Source organism: Mustela lutreola, chromosome 4 (assembly GCF_030435805.1).
Source record: "Mustela lutreola isolate mMusLut2 chromosome 4, mMusLut2.pri, whole genome shotgun sequence".
In the NCBI taxonomy this organism is placed as follows: domain Eukaryota; kingdom Metazoa; phylum Chordata; class Mammalia; order Carnivora; family Mustelidae; genus Mustela; species Mustela lutreola.
This window is the reverse complement of record NC_081293.1, coordinates 156,566,459-156,585,056: the sequence shown is the minus strand read 5'-3', so window position 1 is coordinate 156,585,056 and position 18,598 is coordinate 156,566,459. Positions and strand designations below refer to the sequence as shown.

Genomic DNA, 18,598 nt, shown 5'->3' with positions numbered 1-18,598 from the left:
TAGATAAATCAACTCAGAACCGTAAGAACTGAGGCTCTGGAGTCAGAAAAACCTGGGTAAACTGCCCAATTCTACCACTTACAGATTGTGTGACTCAAGATTAAGTTCTTATCTAACTTCTCTGAGCCTCAATTTGCTCATCTGTGAAATAGGGAAACAGCACCCACTTCACTATGAAGAGGTACTATGAAGATTAATTATGTAAAGTACTTAAAAGGGCCTGGCACATAGCATACACGACACCACTAAGTGTCTTGCCAAAATATCCGACTGGGCCTCTAGGTTGAACTACCAAATTATAAGTAATATAGAAACAGAGGAACATGTGAAATATCACCAAAATAATGTAATGAGCCAAATCCAGGGAGTAGAAAATACTAGGAAACAAATGTTTCAATTTTTAAAAAATTTTTTAAATGAAAATATAAGGCAAATTAGAGATAAAGAACCTAAAGACTGGAAGAGATTTAAGAAATATGTCAACCACTCACAAAATATGGACTTTATCTGGAGCCCAATTCAAACAAACAAAAAAAGTGGTTAACATTTAAGATAATGTAATTAAAATGATGTTTTAGATGTACTTCAAAATAATTCTGGAGAAGGTAGGAAAGCAGGGAATGGATTCAACGAAATCTGATAACATTGTAGCAGGTTCATGGGTACATTAGTATTCATTATACTATTTTCTATTTGTATATGTTTTGAATTCTTCCTAACAAAAAAAGTTAAATTTGACTTAAAAGCTGATCCATGCACAGGTGCATCAGCAAAAATCGACAGAGAAGAAAAACAGTTCTGAGCTACTGAATCCACATAACAGGAATAAAGCTCTTCTTACCACAGAGGGTGAATCAGTTCCTTTTAAAGGAACTATCACACTGCATAAAGCTGAAAAGGAGTCACAGACGCTAACAGGTAGAAAAAGCGATTATTCGCTCAAGCGAACAGATGGGCCTTTGGCCATGAATTCACCGGGGCCATTTCTGAGTACTAAACCACAGGTCCCAACTTTTCACTGAATGTTACACGGACAGCAGCTTGTATGTATATCTAAAATAGCAAACCAAAAAACAGACTGCTCTCTGGGGTGCCTGGGTGGTTCAGCTCATTAAGCATCCAACTCCTGATTTTGGCTCAGGTCATGATCTCAGGGTTGTGAGACCGAACCTTGTTTTGGGATCCTGCACTGGGCCCCACGCTGGGAGTGGAGTGTGCTTAAGATTCTCTTCTCCCTCTCCTTCTGCCCTCCCCTCACCAACACAACTCACCCATTTTCTCTTAAAACAAACAAACAAACAAAAAAACCAAAATGAAAAAAACAGACTGCCCTTCTAAGACCATGAATATAAGACAGAAAGTCAGGGTTCAAACTATAAATGACTTAATGAATCAACTAATTACTTCCTGCTCTGACAACTGACTTGGAAATGAATGAAACTGTTAAGATCAAAGACACATACAAAAGCTTTGTAAGTCTAACATTCAAAATGGGAAATAGTAACTTGGGGGGTAATTAGAAGTGCTTTTCATTTCTTCTTTCTAATAAAGGTCATGCCTTTGGGAAAGAAAGGAAATAAGAAATGAATGTTTGGCTATAATGGTGTCAAAATCCAAAAACTGATTTATTAACTCATGAACAATAAAACTAAAGCAATGAGCTTCAAGCAAAGGATAAAACATACCTCACAAGGACTAAAATAAAGTGGCAGATGAGTCAACAGCCAAATTAAGATTTTCTTTTAATTTAAATGAGGAAGGAGAAAATTTGTGAGCTACCGTTAGAAAGCTAGATACCACAGAGAAAAAACAGCTTATTTTTAGAAAACAAGGCAGCACTGCAAAAGTATCCAGTAAATGTTCATGAGAAAATGAAAAAAGGTAGGGATTCCTACATTCAGCCTCACATATTTATATATTAATGTAAAGAAAATATGTATAAATGCACTGGTTTCTGTGTATGTCTGTATAGTTTTGCCCAAGAAAGTAAATAAAATTTAAGAGGTGAGCCTTGGTGGACCTCATGATCAAGCACCGTGTTGGAGAAAGGTATTTTGCTTAAATGGATACGTAAGGTGAGAGATCAGCAACATACACACACGGACATGTGCATCTTCCTGAGCAAAAGAGGTACCATTTTCGTAGTATTTTTAAAGTGATCTGTGACCTGGAAAAGGGATAAGAACAACTTCTGATATAGCAGATATTCCTGCACTTGGTAAAAGTCAGAACAGATTATCTCCATGGTCTTTTTTTTTTTTTTAAGATTTTATTTCTTTATTTGACAGACAGAGATCACAAGTAGGCAGAGAGGCAGGCAGAGAGAAAGGAAGGGAAGCAGGCTCCCTGCTGAGCAGAGAGTCCTATGCGGGGCTTGATCCCAGGACCCTGGGATCATGACCTGAGCTGAAGGCAGAGGCTTTAACACACTGAGCCCACCCAGGCGCCCTCCATGGTCTTTCTTAAGTCTTACCTAAACTTTGCCAACTTAAATAGAAATTATAAAACATTGAGTCTATAGGAAAGGCAGGGCCCTGCTCATCAGGTTCTAAGAATAACAGCATGTAGTCAAGGACAGTGCAACCAGAAGCAGATCAAGTGGCTGATGAGACAGTTTTCACAAGGATATCTGCCCCCAAATCTCCATTATCAAAACTGAACACTATTCATCCTTAGCCAATTCTCTGGTTTTTGCTATTAAATCCAGAAAATTGGTTTCCAAGGAGATAGAACCCATCCGTGCCTATTTACACTGAATTGCTAGTTTGGGCTAAAATAAAGTGTTAGCCACAAAAGGTAGAAAGAGAAGAAAATAAAAATACCAAAGAGAAACAGAAGGGAAACTCCACTTCCTTACAATCGTGGCCTGGGTCAGCACAATGTGGAATTCAATAGTCATCAAACACTGTAAGAAAGACAGTACCTACCTGAGTTGCTGTAATAACATCTCTAAAGTACTCACCTGAGCCAAGACACTTTCCATCTCTGATTTCTTCTCAGCAGAACACTTCTTATCAGACATCAATTTCTGTAAGTGAGCTACAAGAACAGTGTTGGTACATGTCAATTTCAATCAATGGGTAAAAGGACAACGCACTTTGAGTTTCTGGACAGGTAAAAAAAATGAATCCGAGGATAATGTTCTCACTTAATACAAATCCCATGGCTGATTTTACAGGGAAAATAATGATAATGTCTTGATACTTTTGCTGACTTAGAATTTCTAATTATCATATAGAACTTCTTTTTGATAAATAAGGGACTCAAGCTGTACAGGTGTACCTTCAGTTCGAAACCACCACAATATAGCAAATACTGCACTAAAGCAAGTCAAATGAATGTTCTGGTTTCCCAGTGCATATAAAAGTTGTTTGCCCCATATTGTATTCTATTAAATATACAATAGCATTGTATCTTCTTTTTTTAAAAAGTATACCTCAATTAAAATATTTTTAAAATTGGGGCACCTGAGTGGCTCAGTTGTTAAACGTCTGCCTTCAGCTCAGGTCATGATCCCAGGGTTCTGGGATCAAGCCCTGCATCGGACTCCCTGCACAGAAGAAAGCCTGTTTCTTTCTCTCCCACTTCCCATCCTTGTGTTCCCTCTCTCACTGTGTGTCTTTCTGACAAGTAAATAAATAAAATCTTCATAAAAATAGAATATTTTAAAAATTAAGTTAAAATTTTATTGCTAAAAAATGCTAACCATCACATGAGCTCTCAGAGTCCTAATTACTGATTACTATAAAAAATAAAATAATAACAAAAAAGTTTGAAATATTGCAAGAATTACCAAAATTTAAGAGAGACAAAGCGAAAAAAGCTGTTGGAAAAACAGCACTGTCTTTCCACTGCCTGACCCGGGGTTGGCCAATATCTGCACAGCACAGGAAGGTGGAGTGCAATAAAATGAGGTCTGCCTATATGACAAGATCTGTGCACCTTCCTCTTTAGATGTTACACCCCTCCAAAAAAGACATAAGAAAAATTTAATCTCACCCCTCTGTTTTGATCGATTTTACTTAGAAGAATATTTATCCAAGATGAAAAACCATACCTTTTAATAGATGGTCAGCACGAAAACACTCTCCATTTTTTACATCTTTCACCATGAAGTCAGCAAATTTGTCTACGTGGCCAGAAGTCCTAAGTTAACAAATGCCAAGCCAGTTTGTCATTTTCATACAAATTAATACATAAACTTTATGTTCTAAGATGCTCCCCTCTATATATAATATATCAAGCTTATATCTGTGTATCTGAAAGATGGAAGCTCCCATATATATAATGATGTATCCACAGTGGATAATAATGTAGGCCAGAGAAAATCCTTCCTCAAATCTATCTCCACATTCCCCACCCCCACCCCAAGCTCTACCTTCCCACAAGAAAAAGACATCAACCAGATTATACTCTCACAAGTTGTAATAAAGTATGTGCTACCTTGCAGAATCAATTAACCCATGCCTATCCAATTATTAATGATTTACACAAAGGCCAAAACCAGGGGAATTTGACTAGACAAGAATTCATGGTAACTCAGTACAGAACCTGCATTTTTTTTTTTAAATTTTGTTTATTTATTTGTCAGAGAGATAGAGTACAGGCAGGCAGAGTGGCAGGCAGAGGCAGAGGAGAAGCAGGCTCCCTGCGGAGCAAGGAGCCCGATGTGGGACTCGATTCCAGGACGCTGGGATCATGGCCTGAGCCAAAGACAGCCGCTTAACCGACTGGGCCACCCAGGCATCCCTAGAACCTGCATCTTAATAAAAGAGTTTTCTGCCACTGAAAACTGTATGGACATTGGTATTATCTCTTACATAATTCTTACTAGTGGAGGAAGTAGCTAAAGAATAGGTTCTCTTAGGGGTGCCCGGGTAGCTCCATCGTTAAGCATCTGATTGGCCTTTGGCTCAGGTCATGATCCCAGTGTCCTGGGGATCGAGCCCCCAACGGGCCCCCTGCTCAGCGGAAAGCCTGCTTCTCCCTCTCCCACTCCCCCTGCTTGTATTCCAACTCTCACTGTCTCTATCTCTGTCAAATAAATAAATAAAATCTTTACAAAAAGAAAAAAAAGTAGGTTGTCTTGATCTTTTAGATCCATCATCAGGAATTCATCTTGGGCTGAAATCACTGAGAGAGCCCAAAAGATGTAAATAGTGAAAATTAGCTCTTTACTAGGCAACATTAAATGAAGTAATGAGATACAAAATGTACAGATTCTTCTTTCTATATTCTAGCAAATCCTGCCCTGCTTTCAACAATGTCAGTAGGAATAAAATAAATTTCTGCACTAACACTTCAACACAAATAGTAGTTATTTGGTTTTAAATGTATAAACACCTTAGCCCAGAACTTCTAAAAACTTAAAGTAAGGAAATAATCATAAATATATAAAATCCATCTATCAGGATGCTCAGTGGACTCAAAAATCAAGAACAATTTTTTTTTAAGATTTATTTGAGAGTGCACTCGCAGGAGAGTGGGGGAGATAGTGTGAAACCTCACACAGACTCCCTGCTGAGCACAAAGCCTGACTCATGGTTCGATCCCAGGACTCTGAGATCAGGACCTAAGCCAAAACAAAGAGTCGGCTGCTTAATCAACTGAGCCACCCAGGTGCCCCAGGAACAATTTAAATGCCTATGATAAAGCACTAGCTAAATAAATTATGGTATATCCACAAGAGAATACTATGCTGTCATTAAAAATGCTTTAGAAGATTATTTAATGACATAAGTAAATGTTCACCTATATTACATGAAAAAACGCAGTTTGCTGCTAACGTTGATATAGGTACAAGGACTTATAGAGAAAAAAGACAGTAAGGATAAACACAACAATTTTGACATGGCTGTCTATGGACATTAGGTGTATATTTTCTTTGTTTTTTTTTTATTTTCCACATATTTACAATGAATATGGATAGTTTCTATAATCATGAGAAGATATTTAAATATGCATATTAATGAATTTCAGCTTCCAAAGTAGAAATCTTACTTTAAAACTGGCTCAGGGGTGAGCATGGTACAATCAATCTCCAGGATCTGTTCCTCTTGAATAAAGTGCTGCCTCCAGGTCTGAATAATATTGTTCTTCAAAGCACACCCAACTGGCCCAAAATCATACAGACCACTAACACCTATAAAATATGAACAAGGAAAACCTGTACTTTAGCTTGTCACTCTGAGCAAATTAAAGTGAGGAGATGTAAGAAATTATCAGACTTCACAGTCCCTAAAAAGGTATTAAAGTCAACAATTCAAACCCCTCAATTCTGAAAGGGTTACTGTAAGTATCCCCTTACTTCCAGCTAGCTGACCAAAGTAAGCTCTTACTCTATTTACTACTTCAATATTAAGAACTCCAAGCAGGATTAGCAAAAAACTAAAAACAAAAGATGTTCCTCCATATATGAGAAACAATGAAAAACAGATTACAGTTTCTGCCATGGACCTAACTGGGTGCATCAGCTGGTAACAATGATGAATTTTAGCACCCAATTCTCTAATTTGTTCTTGAATATATAAGCCACTATATTTAATTTTGGGTATACGAGCCACTATATTTAGACCTCAAGTTAAACATTTAGAGATTTGCTTAGCCAAACTTGAATCAGGTTTCAGTGGCAAAGTACTAAAAGTCTAATACTGTTGCAGTGATCTCCATTGACTATGAAAAATACCACTGTACATTTAATCAGTGAATTATATTTGCCTACATACCTTCACAAAGCATTCAAAAGGATGTAGAAATTTATCTACTTAACTAAGAAGAATGTTTTCTCCTGGCAGTTGCCAAAAAGAACAATCTAGGGACCCTGGCTTCTCACTGCCCTTGTGTGAAGGTGCACAATACAGTTGGCCAGTGATACAATGGCCCTCAACTGCTCCAAAGAATCTATCTGATAGGTACTTGGACATATTAAGTGCTTCATATCTGGGCCCCTAACAATTCCCTATATCTTAATGGAAAAAAGCAGTTTTCAAGAAAAAGTAGGTTGGAAAGGAACAAACAGATTTTACACCAATGGCCAATTTTAAACAAACAAAAGCAAAATATTCTGTTTTATGTGACCTGATACAATTAGCTACCAACTGAAAAGCCATGTTTTTGATTTAAGAACAAGAGTAAAGCCACCAACAACATAACTGGTCTCTCTGACATTAATCCCCTACCTCCATAAATAGCAAAAGCTTGATCGTAGAAAAACCTCCTCTTCAGGGTATCTTCCATTTTTGCTCTGTCTACAATGTCATCTTTGGGTTGTAATGCTAGCTCCTATAAGGGATTTTCAAATAGAAAATGTGTGATTAGGGGTGAGAAGAAATATGAATTTATATATGTGAATTTGGTTTATTTTCTCAGCAAAATTCAATATAAAATTTATCAGGCAAGATTTTGATGCCTTTAAAAATTGGAAAACTTAGGGTTTTTTTCCCTTTATAGTTACAGAAAAGATGCCCTTAACTTAATTATTTAGGAATACCAAGCTAACTTAGATGCAGATACTGATAAACAACGTCTGAAATTTTAGTGGATCACTGTAGTGAGACAGTGACTTAGAATCCCAAACTATTTCAGTTTGGGGAAGGGAGATTCACTATTTGAAAGATTTGGGAGCAGGTATTAGATGGATACACCTTTTCCTTAAAAGAAAAAAGTTTAACACAAAACCACTGATTCCTGGGACAGAAGAATTCATAAAGAACAAGCCAAAAAATAAATAATAAGAAAGAGCAAACACAAAGCTTTCCAGGGAAATTCATGGAGTGTATTAAATCTAGGATTTAGCGGAGGGGTGGGTCAGAAGTCAGGGAGGCTTCACAGAAAAAGGTGACATTTTGAGATGCAGTGTGAAAGCATGAGAAGTCTGCCAGGTAGGGGAAGAGAAGGTATGCTAGATATACAGAGATAAGGCAAATTATACTCCTTCAGAAACTTTTCTAGGTCCTTCCCACCCAAAGAGATTAATAAAGATGATATTTCAGTTTTAGGATCCCAAGACTCACCTTTGCTTCCAGAACCCTCTTCCGGGCTTTGAGCTCAGCTACAGCTTTGTCTACATCTACCTGGGGTGCTTTATCTTCTTTCAGTTTTCGAACAAGATCTCCCTAGACAACAAAGAGAGTTGATACTCAGGATTGGTTTCAGAAGTCAAGGAAAGTTATGAAATTGTCTTTAAGCATGCCTTTTAAGTCCTGTGTAAGAATGAGGCCATTCAAATGTTTATTATACGAAATGTCATTATAAATGACTGAAGGTCTTTGCCCTCAGCATTTATAACCCAGCAAAATATACAACAAGTATACAAATAATTATGTTCTAAGGGTAATTAGTACCACTGTTGTTGTTGCTGCTGTTGCTGTTTTCCCCTTCTGGGAGAGGAGGCAGGTGGGAAAGGCGGAGAGGAAAGAATTGATAAAAACTATGAAAGAACAAGGTTAGTACTGAGAACACAAAGAACCAATATATAAACCACCCTCCCTTGAATCTTTCTTCTACTTAGAAAAACGACTGTCCTAGTTTTCCACCTACTTTGACCATTTCTTCTTAGTCATGACTTACTCATATTCCCCTGCCCTTTTCTTAATTGTTAGAATTTTTCCTTAATAATTTCTCTAGAATACCTTGTTCACTTCCAACAACCTACTACCTGTACACTGATTCCCACACTTATGGCACTGTGGTAGAATAAGTAATCTGAAAAAGCAAACAACATTATCTACATAGTCTAGGAAACTTCAAGCTGAGAAATTAAAGTTGTCAAAGTGAGAGAGCCTTTGGGTTCCCAACAGAAGTAACTGCTCCCTAGAGGAGCAGACCATCCACACAGGCTTTTAGGATTTTCACAGATCAAGGTCACCAAAATAATAAGCATTCAACTCAAAATTTAAAAACCCATTGAGGAAATAAGCCACCATAAGCAAGATTCAGCAGAAATCACAACAGAATTAGAGCCTCCAAAGTACTAGAATGATCAAATACACCTTTTAAATGCTTAAGATGTTAAAAAAAAAAAAAGAGTCAAAAACATGGACAAAGAACTAGAGACAAAAAAAACAATCAGGAAACCTGACAAATAACCACACAGGTTCAGGTCCAAGAAGACAACAAAGGAATGGGGGAGGAGCAAAATGGGTGAAGGGGAGTGGGAGATAAAGGCTTCTAGTTCTGGAATGAAGAAGTCACAGTAATACAAGATACAGCATAGTGAATATGGTCAGTGGTATTGTAATAGCACTGTATGGTGACAGATGGGAGCTACATTTATGGTGAGCATAGCATAACATATAAACTTGCCAAATCACTATGTTATCCACCTATATAACATTGTGTGTCAACTACACTTCAATATAAATAAATAAAAAAGAAATAAAGGGGAAAAGAACCACATACATCATCTAGAAATGAATCACTGAAATTAAAAACTCACTGGACAGGTTAAATAGCAGATCAAAAAGAATTAGTGACTTAGAGTACAGACCTGAAGAAATGATCCATGCATAATCCATGGAATGGAGCAGGGAGACGAAGATTTAAAAATATAAACAGGATAATGAGACACAGAAAAAGAGAGCCTGACATTTATCCAACCAGAATTCTCAAAGAAAATAAAGAAAATCTGTAAGAGGTTCTATTTGAAAAGGTAATGACTAAGTTTTTCTGTAACTGCTCAAAGACATGAATTCTCAGATTTAGGAAGCACCATGAAATCCAACAACACACAAAACAAAACCTACAGATGTCCTCCTCCTTATTCCTCTCTGTACTTACAAACTCATTCCTCTTTGCTCCTTCTAAAACCTAAGCTCCTTTGAAAGGCCTGTCATTATTACCCTTTCCCCTTGTTGCTGATATTTTCTAAGCTCCCACTCACTTCCCCTCACTCAGTAACAGTTTTCCTCTCCACAATCCACTCTACTCTACAATGTCCCAGTCAGGAGGTGAGAAAAATGTTTTTAATTACCTAACCTAGAACCTAACTCTGCTTAAATGTAATCAGAAGTGGGGCACCTGGGTTGCTGAGTCAGTTAAGCCTCTGCCTTCAGCTCAGGCCATGATCCTGGGGTCCTGGGATCGAGCCCCACATCAGGATTCCTGCTTGATGGAGAACCTGCTTCTCCCTCTCCCTCTCCCTGCTGCTCTGCCTACTTATGCTCTCTCTCAGTCAAATAAATAAATAATCTTAAAAAAAAAAAAAAAAGGTAATCAGAAGTAATCTCCCAGTTTTAACATACACTGCATTTTCAAGGAATGCACCCAAGAACATGTAATTTAAAGGAAGACTATATACTACTTTGTTCACAGTTTCACAGAAAGTTGTTATTATTTGAAGCAAAAGGGTGCCTGGGTGGCTCAGCTGGTTGGGCAACTGCCTTTGGCTCAGGTCATGATCCTGGAGTCCCAAAACTGAGTCCCACATAGGGCTCTCTGCTCAGCTTCTGAGGGAGTCTGCTTCTCCCTCTGACTTGCGCTCCCGTCTTGTACTCTCTCATTCTCTCTCTCAAATAAATAAATAAAACCTTTAAAAACAAAAACAAAAAATAACATGTGACTAATATCACTATTGTTTGACATCTAAGCAACCAACAGGATATACCTTTATCAATGCATATCCATCGCTACTACACTCACTCTCAATCTATGTATTGGTAGACGCATCTGCTGACTTCTGTATAACTTCCAGTGGATTCATAACCAAGAATTTACATATTCAAATATACATCATTTTATTATAAATTGCTTCATTATAAATTACTATAAGGTAATGTATTACATAATACAAAACATTATATGTACACACATTTTTAATTAGATTATCTAGATTATTTTGTATGAATTTCATTATTGGATAATAAAGGGGAATTCCAAGGTATCTGCTGTAAAAGGGAACACTGGGTCTGAAAGTTCAGAGGCACTGAATTAGTTATTCTTTTTATTCTCTTATCATTTGCAAGTAAGTCTGGTCTGTTATTACATTAGCAGTTTTCATTCCATTATCCTGACCTCTCTAGCTAAAGCCACATCCTCAGTCATCTTCAAACATTATTTTGGCTTCTTCATTACACTTACAATAACTGAAGTCACCCAATCAATGCAGTGGCTTATTTATTTACATTTTATTTGTCCCTGTCAGAATAAAGTAGGCTCTTTTAGGATGAGAATTCTGGCATGTCCTGGCCCTTAAATACTTGATTGATATCACAACCTAAACCTAGCAAAGTACAGAGCACTTAGTATACAGTAAATATCTACTGACTTTTTCTTTTCTCAGTCTTTCTTTTCCTTTCATCTACCTGTCAGAACACCTATCTTATAATGTTCACCAACAGTGCTTTTTGATGAGGACAAGAATTCTGTGAGAGCCTCTGTTCTGAAAAGACCATTGGCAAAATGGTAGTTCTTTTGAATGTCTGAAAGAAGTAAGTAGTTCTTTTGAATATCTAACCACTCTATGTCAGGGGTTAGCACTCCCACCTACTTCATCTACCTTTTCTTTTGAAGTTTCTCAGAGAACATTAGCAAGCAAGGCCACAAGTAAAGTCAGAAAGAATTTAAAATAAATTCCCCTGAAACTTTTTTTTTTTTTTTTTTTTTGGTTTTTAAGGTTCAGGCACAGAACACATACATCAAGGAAAATGCAGCTATTAAAAAGAAATAGTGTGGGGCAACTGGGCAGCTCAGTCGATTAAGCATAAGCATCTGCCTTTGGTCAGGTCATTGGTGCTGGGGTCCTGGGATCCAGCCCCTCCCCACTCAGCAGGGGGCCTGCTTCTCCCTCTCCCTCTGCCTGCTCTTCCCCCACTTGTGCCCTCCCTCTCTGTCAGATAAATAAATAAATCTTCATAAATAAATACATAAATAAATAGAAACTGTGAGAATAAGGATTCCTACACTGAGTTAATCATCTGTGAAATGCAGTGAAGAAAGGAAATAACGTTTATTCCAAATAACAGAATAATTAAACCATGATTAAAAATGATCCAATCCTAAAAACAAATGAATTGGAGGTGATCTAAACATGGAGTGAAAGTACCTAAACAGTCCTAATATCTAATTACTTTTATTCCTTCTTTGTTCACTGCTCAACTATATTGGTTTGAGCTTGCATGCATAAGTATAGGTACTGAAAAAAGTGATGTGAAATATCATCACTATCTCTAAATTATCCTTAAGAAGCTTAGTTTCCTGGATAAATTCTTACTATAAAGACATATATTAGAACTAAGAGCCTGTGATTATAAAGCAGAGCAGCTATTAAATGAGAAATTATTCCAAGGGATCTTCTTCATGGATCCTTCATATGTATCATGGAGCATATTCAGCCGGCCAAGAAAAACCAACAAGAAGACATTTCCTCACCTAGCTTTACACAAATGTAGGTAGAAGAATCCTGTTAAGATTGAATTCATCTTGGGGTATCTGTGTGGCTCAGTGGATTAAGCCTCTGCCTTTGGCTCAGGTCATGATCTCAGGGTTTTGGGATTGAGCCCCACATAGGGCTCTCTGCTCAGCAGGGAGCCTGCTTCCCCCCCCCCCCCGCCCCTGCCTGCCTCTCTGCCTTCTTGTAATCTCTGTCTGTTAAATAAATAAATAAAATCTTTAAAAAAAAAAAAGAAAAAGATTGAATTCATCTCAGATTCCCAAATATCTTATAATTACAGACAAAAATTTCACAAACTTTGCATTGCCTTTTGTGAACTAAGCAAGAGCTTTAAAGGGTACTCTTAGTACAGAAAAATCAAAGCAGAGAAAAACTCAGGGCTCTTCACGGCAAGCCTTCCTACTATTACCAACATATGAGTTTCGTCTGTGTCTTCCCAATTACAGTAAAAGAAAATATGAAACACAGGTAATATTATCCATACATCTATCACTACCATTAGCATTCCAGATGGTATATCATTATAAAAAAAAAAAAATTCCAAAAAAAAAAAAAATTCCAAGAAACCACTAGAACGGGTTTTTCTAGCACCCCATCTCACCAAATTCAGAAGATATCAATCCTCTCCTAAAGGTGCAAAATGTTTTCAAACCAGCAATCAAAAGAAAATGTGAGCTCCATGCCAGCAATGGTTTGGTAAAACTAGAACCCCCAGTAAGTCTCAATCATCTCAGAACACTATCTAACATTTTAGCAGGAGTTTACTACACGCTGTGGGCACCCTTCTCAGCACTTCACAGGAACTACCTCATTTTAATGCTTATGACTCCATTCCCATATACAGATGAAGTCTGGCTACAGAGAGGTTAAATAACTTGCTAAACATCACCAGCTAGTAAACAGTGGAGTCAGATCCAAACTCTGGAAATACAACTACAGAGTCTACAATTTTTTTAAGAAAAATACTTGTTTATCTATTTGAGAGAGAGGAATAGAGTGCTGGGAGGAGGGGAGGTGCAGAGAGAGAGGGAGGGAAAGAATCTCAAGCAGACTCTCCACTGAGCATGGAGCCTGGCTCCAACCTAGGACCCTGAGATCATAACCTGATCTGAAATCAATAGTCGGACGCTTAACTGACTGAGCCATCCCAGGGCCCTAGAGCCTACACTTTTATTACTAGACACATCAACACAAAAATATGCAAGGGTATAAAGAAAGCCCATTTAGCAATTGCTACAAAACCTCTCCTATCTTGACAATTATTAAATTTTACTACAGGCTTAAAAAAAAAAGAAAAAGTCCTTTTTGATTTTTTTTTTTCCATACAACTTTGTTAGAGCATCAAACTATATCCACCAAATTCATTTCAGAGTGACCTCTTAATTCCAAGCAATGACACTGAAAACATACAATCAGATCTCTACACCAGTTCCTCCCTAAGCCTCCACATCAGGTGAAAGTCATCTCAACAGATCCTGTCTGCACTGACACCTTGAGATATATATTCCTTCAGCTACAGAATCTCACCTTGTGTTTAGACAAAGCTGCAGGAAGGGAAAGAATTCTTGACAGGAGAGTGTGATCAATACAATTAAATGCTGAAAATAGGTAAAATCCTTTAGGGTACAATGAAAGGACAATAGTAGAGGCCAAGCGCAGAAAGCAGTGGATAAAGGAATGAATGAGAAATAGGAAAGTGGAGACAATGACAAGATAGGAGAAAACACTGAGCTATAAAGGGAAAAACAGGCTGGGGAAATGGAAGCTTTTGGGGTACATTCCAGGTAAATGCCCAAATTTGTCTTCATATAAATCAGATACTTCCATTGCCCTAAAACATCAGTTCTACAACTTCTTGGTCTTAACACTTCTTTACACTGTTAAAAATTACTGAGGACCCCAAAAAGTTTTTTGTTATTGTAGGTTAGTTCTACCAATTTTTACTATAGTAGAAATTAAAATGCAAACTTAAAAATATTAATTCATTTAAGTAACAATAAAAGCTCAATATGTGCCAACATGCATAAAAATAACATTTCTGTGAAAATAGTATTTTCCAAAACAAAAAAATAGTGAGAATAAGTTTTATAATTTTGCAAATCCCTTTATTTCTAGCTTAATAAAAGATAGCTAGATTTGCATATCTGCCTCTCTTGCAATATAGCATTTTAATGAAGTATACAAAGAATATCATAAGTTAAAAAAGGGAGAATTTTAAAAGCTTTTTCAAATAATTGTAGATATTCTTCTTTTAGACTATACCAAAATTCTGACAAGTGATAGTTTCTTAAAGGTTATTTCATAAACGTTACTAGCAATGTGTAATTGGAAACTATGCCAGTGAACTTTTTCTACCTTGTTACATTAAATTCATTAATGTATCTTAGACTCCTAAATCTTTTACCAGTATTTGATTCCACAACATCATGCACTGTCATTTGGAAAATACTGGTTAACTGAGTTATGTAGATCTTCTAGATATTGATCCACTTATTACACTGTATCAAAAAAAAGTACATTTGTTAATATCACCAGTCATTCCCATCAGAAAAGTCGGTAAGTACTGTGAGGCTGCCAAGTTCATGCAGCAGATAAGGTTTCCAAAACTCTAAAATTAACCAAAAACCTGATTCTATTATTTGCTACAGATACTATCAGTTGTTTTCTTGAAATGACAGGCATACTTCACTCATTTTTCAGAAAATGAATGTCCAGTATCCAAAACTGAATTTTACAAATAGTGTTCCATGAAAATAAGCTTATAGTTCAGCGTGCAGCTCAAACAATCATACAAGTTTTTTTTTTTCCTGAGACAGTCATATTTCCATATGCTTTATGCATATTTCCCATTCGGTCACATAGAACATTAAAAAGGTGTACAAAGGTCTAGATTTAATAAAATTAATCATTTTTGTTGCTTCATCAAGGATACTCTAGAGCAAAACTTTTTTTTTTTAACTGCTAGGATATGACAGTATGATTTCGGTCTCCTCATGTGTTTAGTTCTAAGGGCAAACGGCTTTATCCACTACTACTTTCACATCTTCTGTGCAAATAACATAGTAAAAAACGAAAATAACATCTCAATCTCACTATGTAAATGGCTTTGCCTTTGAGGACCTCCAAGAGTTTGAAGACCAGAGAACCACAGCCCTATAGCAATTGTTCCCAAAGAAGACACTCCGAGACAGGTTTTTCCAACACATGGTAAAAGAAGGAAAAAAAGAATATATTAGATCTTTTTTTTAACCTAGACCTACTAAATATTGAATAAAAAATAAATTTTTTAAATTTAAATTTTTAAATTAAAAATAAAATTATAAAAAATAAATTCTAACATAAAAGACTGCTCTTAAAAAAATAAATTGGGGCACCTGGCTGGCTCAGTTGGTACAGCATGCAACTCCTGATCTCAGGGTTGTACATTCAAGGCCCACCTAGGGTGTACAGATTACTTAAATAAAATCTTGGGGCACCTTGGTGGTTCAGTCAGTTAAGCGTTTGCCTTCAGCTCAGGTTGTGATCCTAGGGTCCTGGGAAATCTTTACTCAGCAGGGAGCCTGCTTCTCCCTCTCAGTCTGCAGGTCTCCCTGTTTAGGCTCTTTCTGTCAAATAAGGGATAAATAAATAAATAAATAAAATCTTATTTTTTTTAAAAAAACTACTCTTTCTTTTGAGCTATAATCTCCTTTCTTTTATAAAATAAAAGGGGAAAGTAGATGGTAGTCTGAGGATTATACTAGGTTTCTAATTACTCTTATTTGGCAAAATGAAGGCAGGCGACACTGTGCTCACTCCCAACATTTTTTTTTAATGACATTTTATTTTATTTTTTTAAAAATTTATTTATTTTAGAGCAAGAATGAGAGCACAAGCAGAAAGGCACAGATGGACAGGAAGAGAATCTCAAGCAGACTCCTCACTGAGCGTGGAGCCCGATACAGAGCTTGATTCCATGATCCTAAGATCATGACCCAAGCAGAAAGAGTCAGATGCTTAACCAACCGAGCCACCCAGGTGCCCCAATTCCCAACTTAAAAAAAAAAACTCCATTTCCCTAGGGTGCAATTGAGGGTCCTGATTTTGATCCCTAAGGTGGGGGTGGAGACTGCTTATAAATACATACATACATACATACATGTCTCAAGTGGCCCAGGGTGCCCTTGATCAAACAGGGTACTGTGTTTTCTAGATGCTCTGAGGCCCTCCCAAAGTTCCATAACTAGTTCTTCAGGAAATAACTAAGAATATGCCATGGGAAAATACATTTCAGTCAATCAATGAGCCAAACCTTTAAAAGCAACAGCATCCGCACCTGGGCGGCTCAGTGGGTTAAAGCCTCTGCCTTTGGCTCAGGTTATGATCCCAGGGTTATGGGATTGAGCCCTGCATTAGGCTCTCTGCTCATGGGGGAGCCGGCTTCCCCTCTCTCTTTCTCTGCCTGCCTGCCTCTCTGCCTACTTGTGATCTCTGTCTGTCAAATAAATAAATAAAATCTTTTTAAAAATTAAAAAAAAAATAAAAGCAACAGCATCCACATAGTCAAGCGATTTAGAAATTTATATTTAACACATGCCACTAACAAGACCAGTTGTTAAGTGCCTTAAAAATCCCATTCCAAGAATGTCTTCAATTTCACAAACTTCACAATGGAAATATGTCAAATGGATAGATGTGACGATGTATCTTATTTCCTCCTAAGCAAAAAAAAAAAAGCTTTAATTAGATGATCTTTAAATTTCCTTCCAGATGACCCTGGAATCTGTGTGATTAAAAATTCCAGGTAGCTAAATGATACATGTGTGGTCCCAAAGAAATAGAAAAAGAACTCGAACTAACTTACATCTTTAGAAAAAAAAAAAAAAAAATCTTAAAAGTACCAAAAACAAAACAAAACAAAACACCCGAGCCAACATAAACAATACACTAAATAGTAATCACATCAGGAGGCTGTTTCAGGATCAAACTTTACTTCAGTTAACTAGTTCCACAGTCTTACTACACATGGATAATTTGCACTGCAGTTTCAGGCTAACGTGGCAGAGGGAGGGGTTTGTGTGTGTTTTTCCAAATTAGATGTATTCTCCCTCAAGTAAAGGATCTGGGGGGGAAAATCGAGAGTTAACAGGACAAAGGAACCACACCTAATTTTATTTGGGTTGAGTGGGTGGAGGGAGACAGAGAATAATACCAATAATACCAATAATAAATGGGAAAAAATTAAGCCTACAGTGAAATTTCAAAACGAAACACTACTGAATCAGGTTCAAACTGGAGGGAAGTGGACATTACAAAGTGGCAGAATTTGATTAATTTTTGGCAACTCTGCCCCAGTGATTTATTTCCGAGGCAGGGTTCCACCCTCCGTAGCTAAGGCAAGTTATTGCATCAGGCACCGGTGTGCGGAAGAAACCCATTTGGTGTTTACTACTAGGTCACAGACACCCAGGTCCTATTCCAAGCGTTTGGCTTTGCCTGACTGGATGTGAGACTCCACTTGAGCGAATCTTTTCCCTTGTCCTCTCTAAATTCTAATATTCATACAGTGTCCTAGGAAAAGGAGGCCTGTATTAAATCACCAAGCCCTCCAGCCCAAGAAACTTCCCTCCCTACCTCAAAATCAAATTTCAAAATGTTCCACACAGAGGGCTGACTTCACCCAGGAACTCGGCAACATTTAGCTCACTCACTCCAAACAGTCTTTTGGGAACCCAGAGAAGATGACAGGAGCGAGCGAAGGACGATGAGCGAAGGACAATGAACTCACACCATGATTAGAAAAAGAAGTTCAACACCTCGTCACATCCACGTTTCAACTTTAATTTTCTGAGCCATCATTTGGCTAACGAAGCACTGAATGAAAGAAGGTGTCATGGAGGAAACACTAGGCAAAGCATCCTGAAGACTTTAAAAAAAAAAAAGACGCCAGTCCTAATAAGACAGAGCCTACAGCTTCGCCTCTGCCGGGGAAGAATTAGGAACTTGGCCCCCCGGGAGGGGGTTAAAAAGAACACCGCAGAGCCTGGAAAACTGGACTTGAGGATTTCTGAGCTGGGTCAGGAGTAACCAAAGGTCATCATCCATCGCAGCCCCACCGGAGAGGGGAGAGGCGCAGACATTAACAAGGACTGGGAAAGAGCAGAGCAGAACGCGAGAGGAGGGACGCAGGATGTCGAAGGGGATCCGAGGGAGTCACCCAAGGAGAGTCCA

At 37.6% G+C, this 18,598-nt stretch overlaps 2 protein-coding genes across 2 annotated transcripts in view; both read right to left on the bottom strand.

Moving 5' to 3' along the window:
• ZNRF2 (zinc and ring finger 2) overlaps positions 1 to 18,598 on the bottom strand; it is a 394,136-nt gene that overhangs the window by 92,164 nt on the left and 283,374 nt on the right. The gene's annotated exons all lie outside the window — the stretch shown is intronic.
• The window catches only part of GARS1 (glycyl-tRNA synthetase 1), a 43,503-nt gene that overhangs the window by 24,392 nt on the left and 513 nt on the right, over positions 1 to 18,598 (bottom strand). The window contains exons 2-6 of the mRNA XM_059171475.1: positions 8,013 to 8,114; positions 7,179 to 7,281; positions 6,001 to 6,142; positions 4,058 to 4,146; positions 2,963 to 3,039 (exon numbers count right to left, since the gene is read on the bottom strand). Coding sequence (XP_059027458.1) covers positions 2,963 to 3,039; positions 4,058 to 4,146; positions 6,001 to 6,142; positions 7,179 to 7,281; positions 8,013 to 8,114 — 513 coding nt within the window. The remainder of the gene's footprint in view (positions 1 to 2,962; positions 3,040 to 4,057; positions 4,147 to 6,000; positions 6,143 to 7,178; positions 7,282 to 8,012; positions 8,115 to 18,598) is intronic.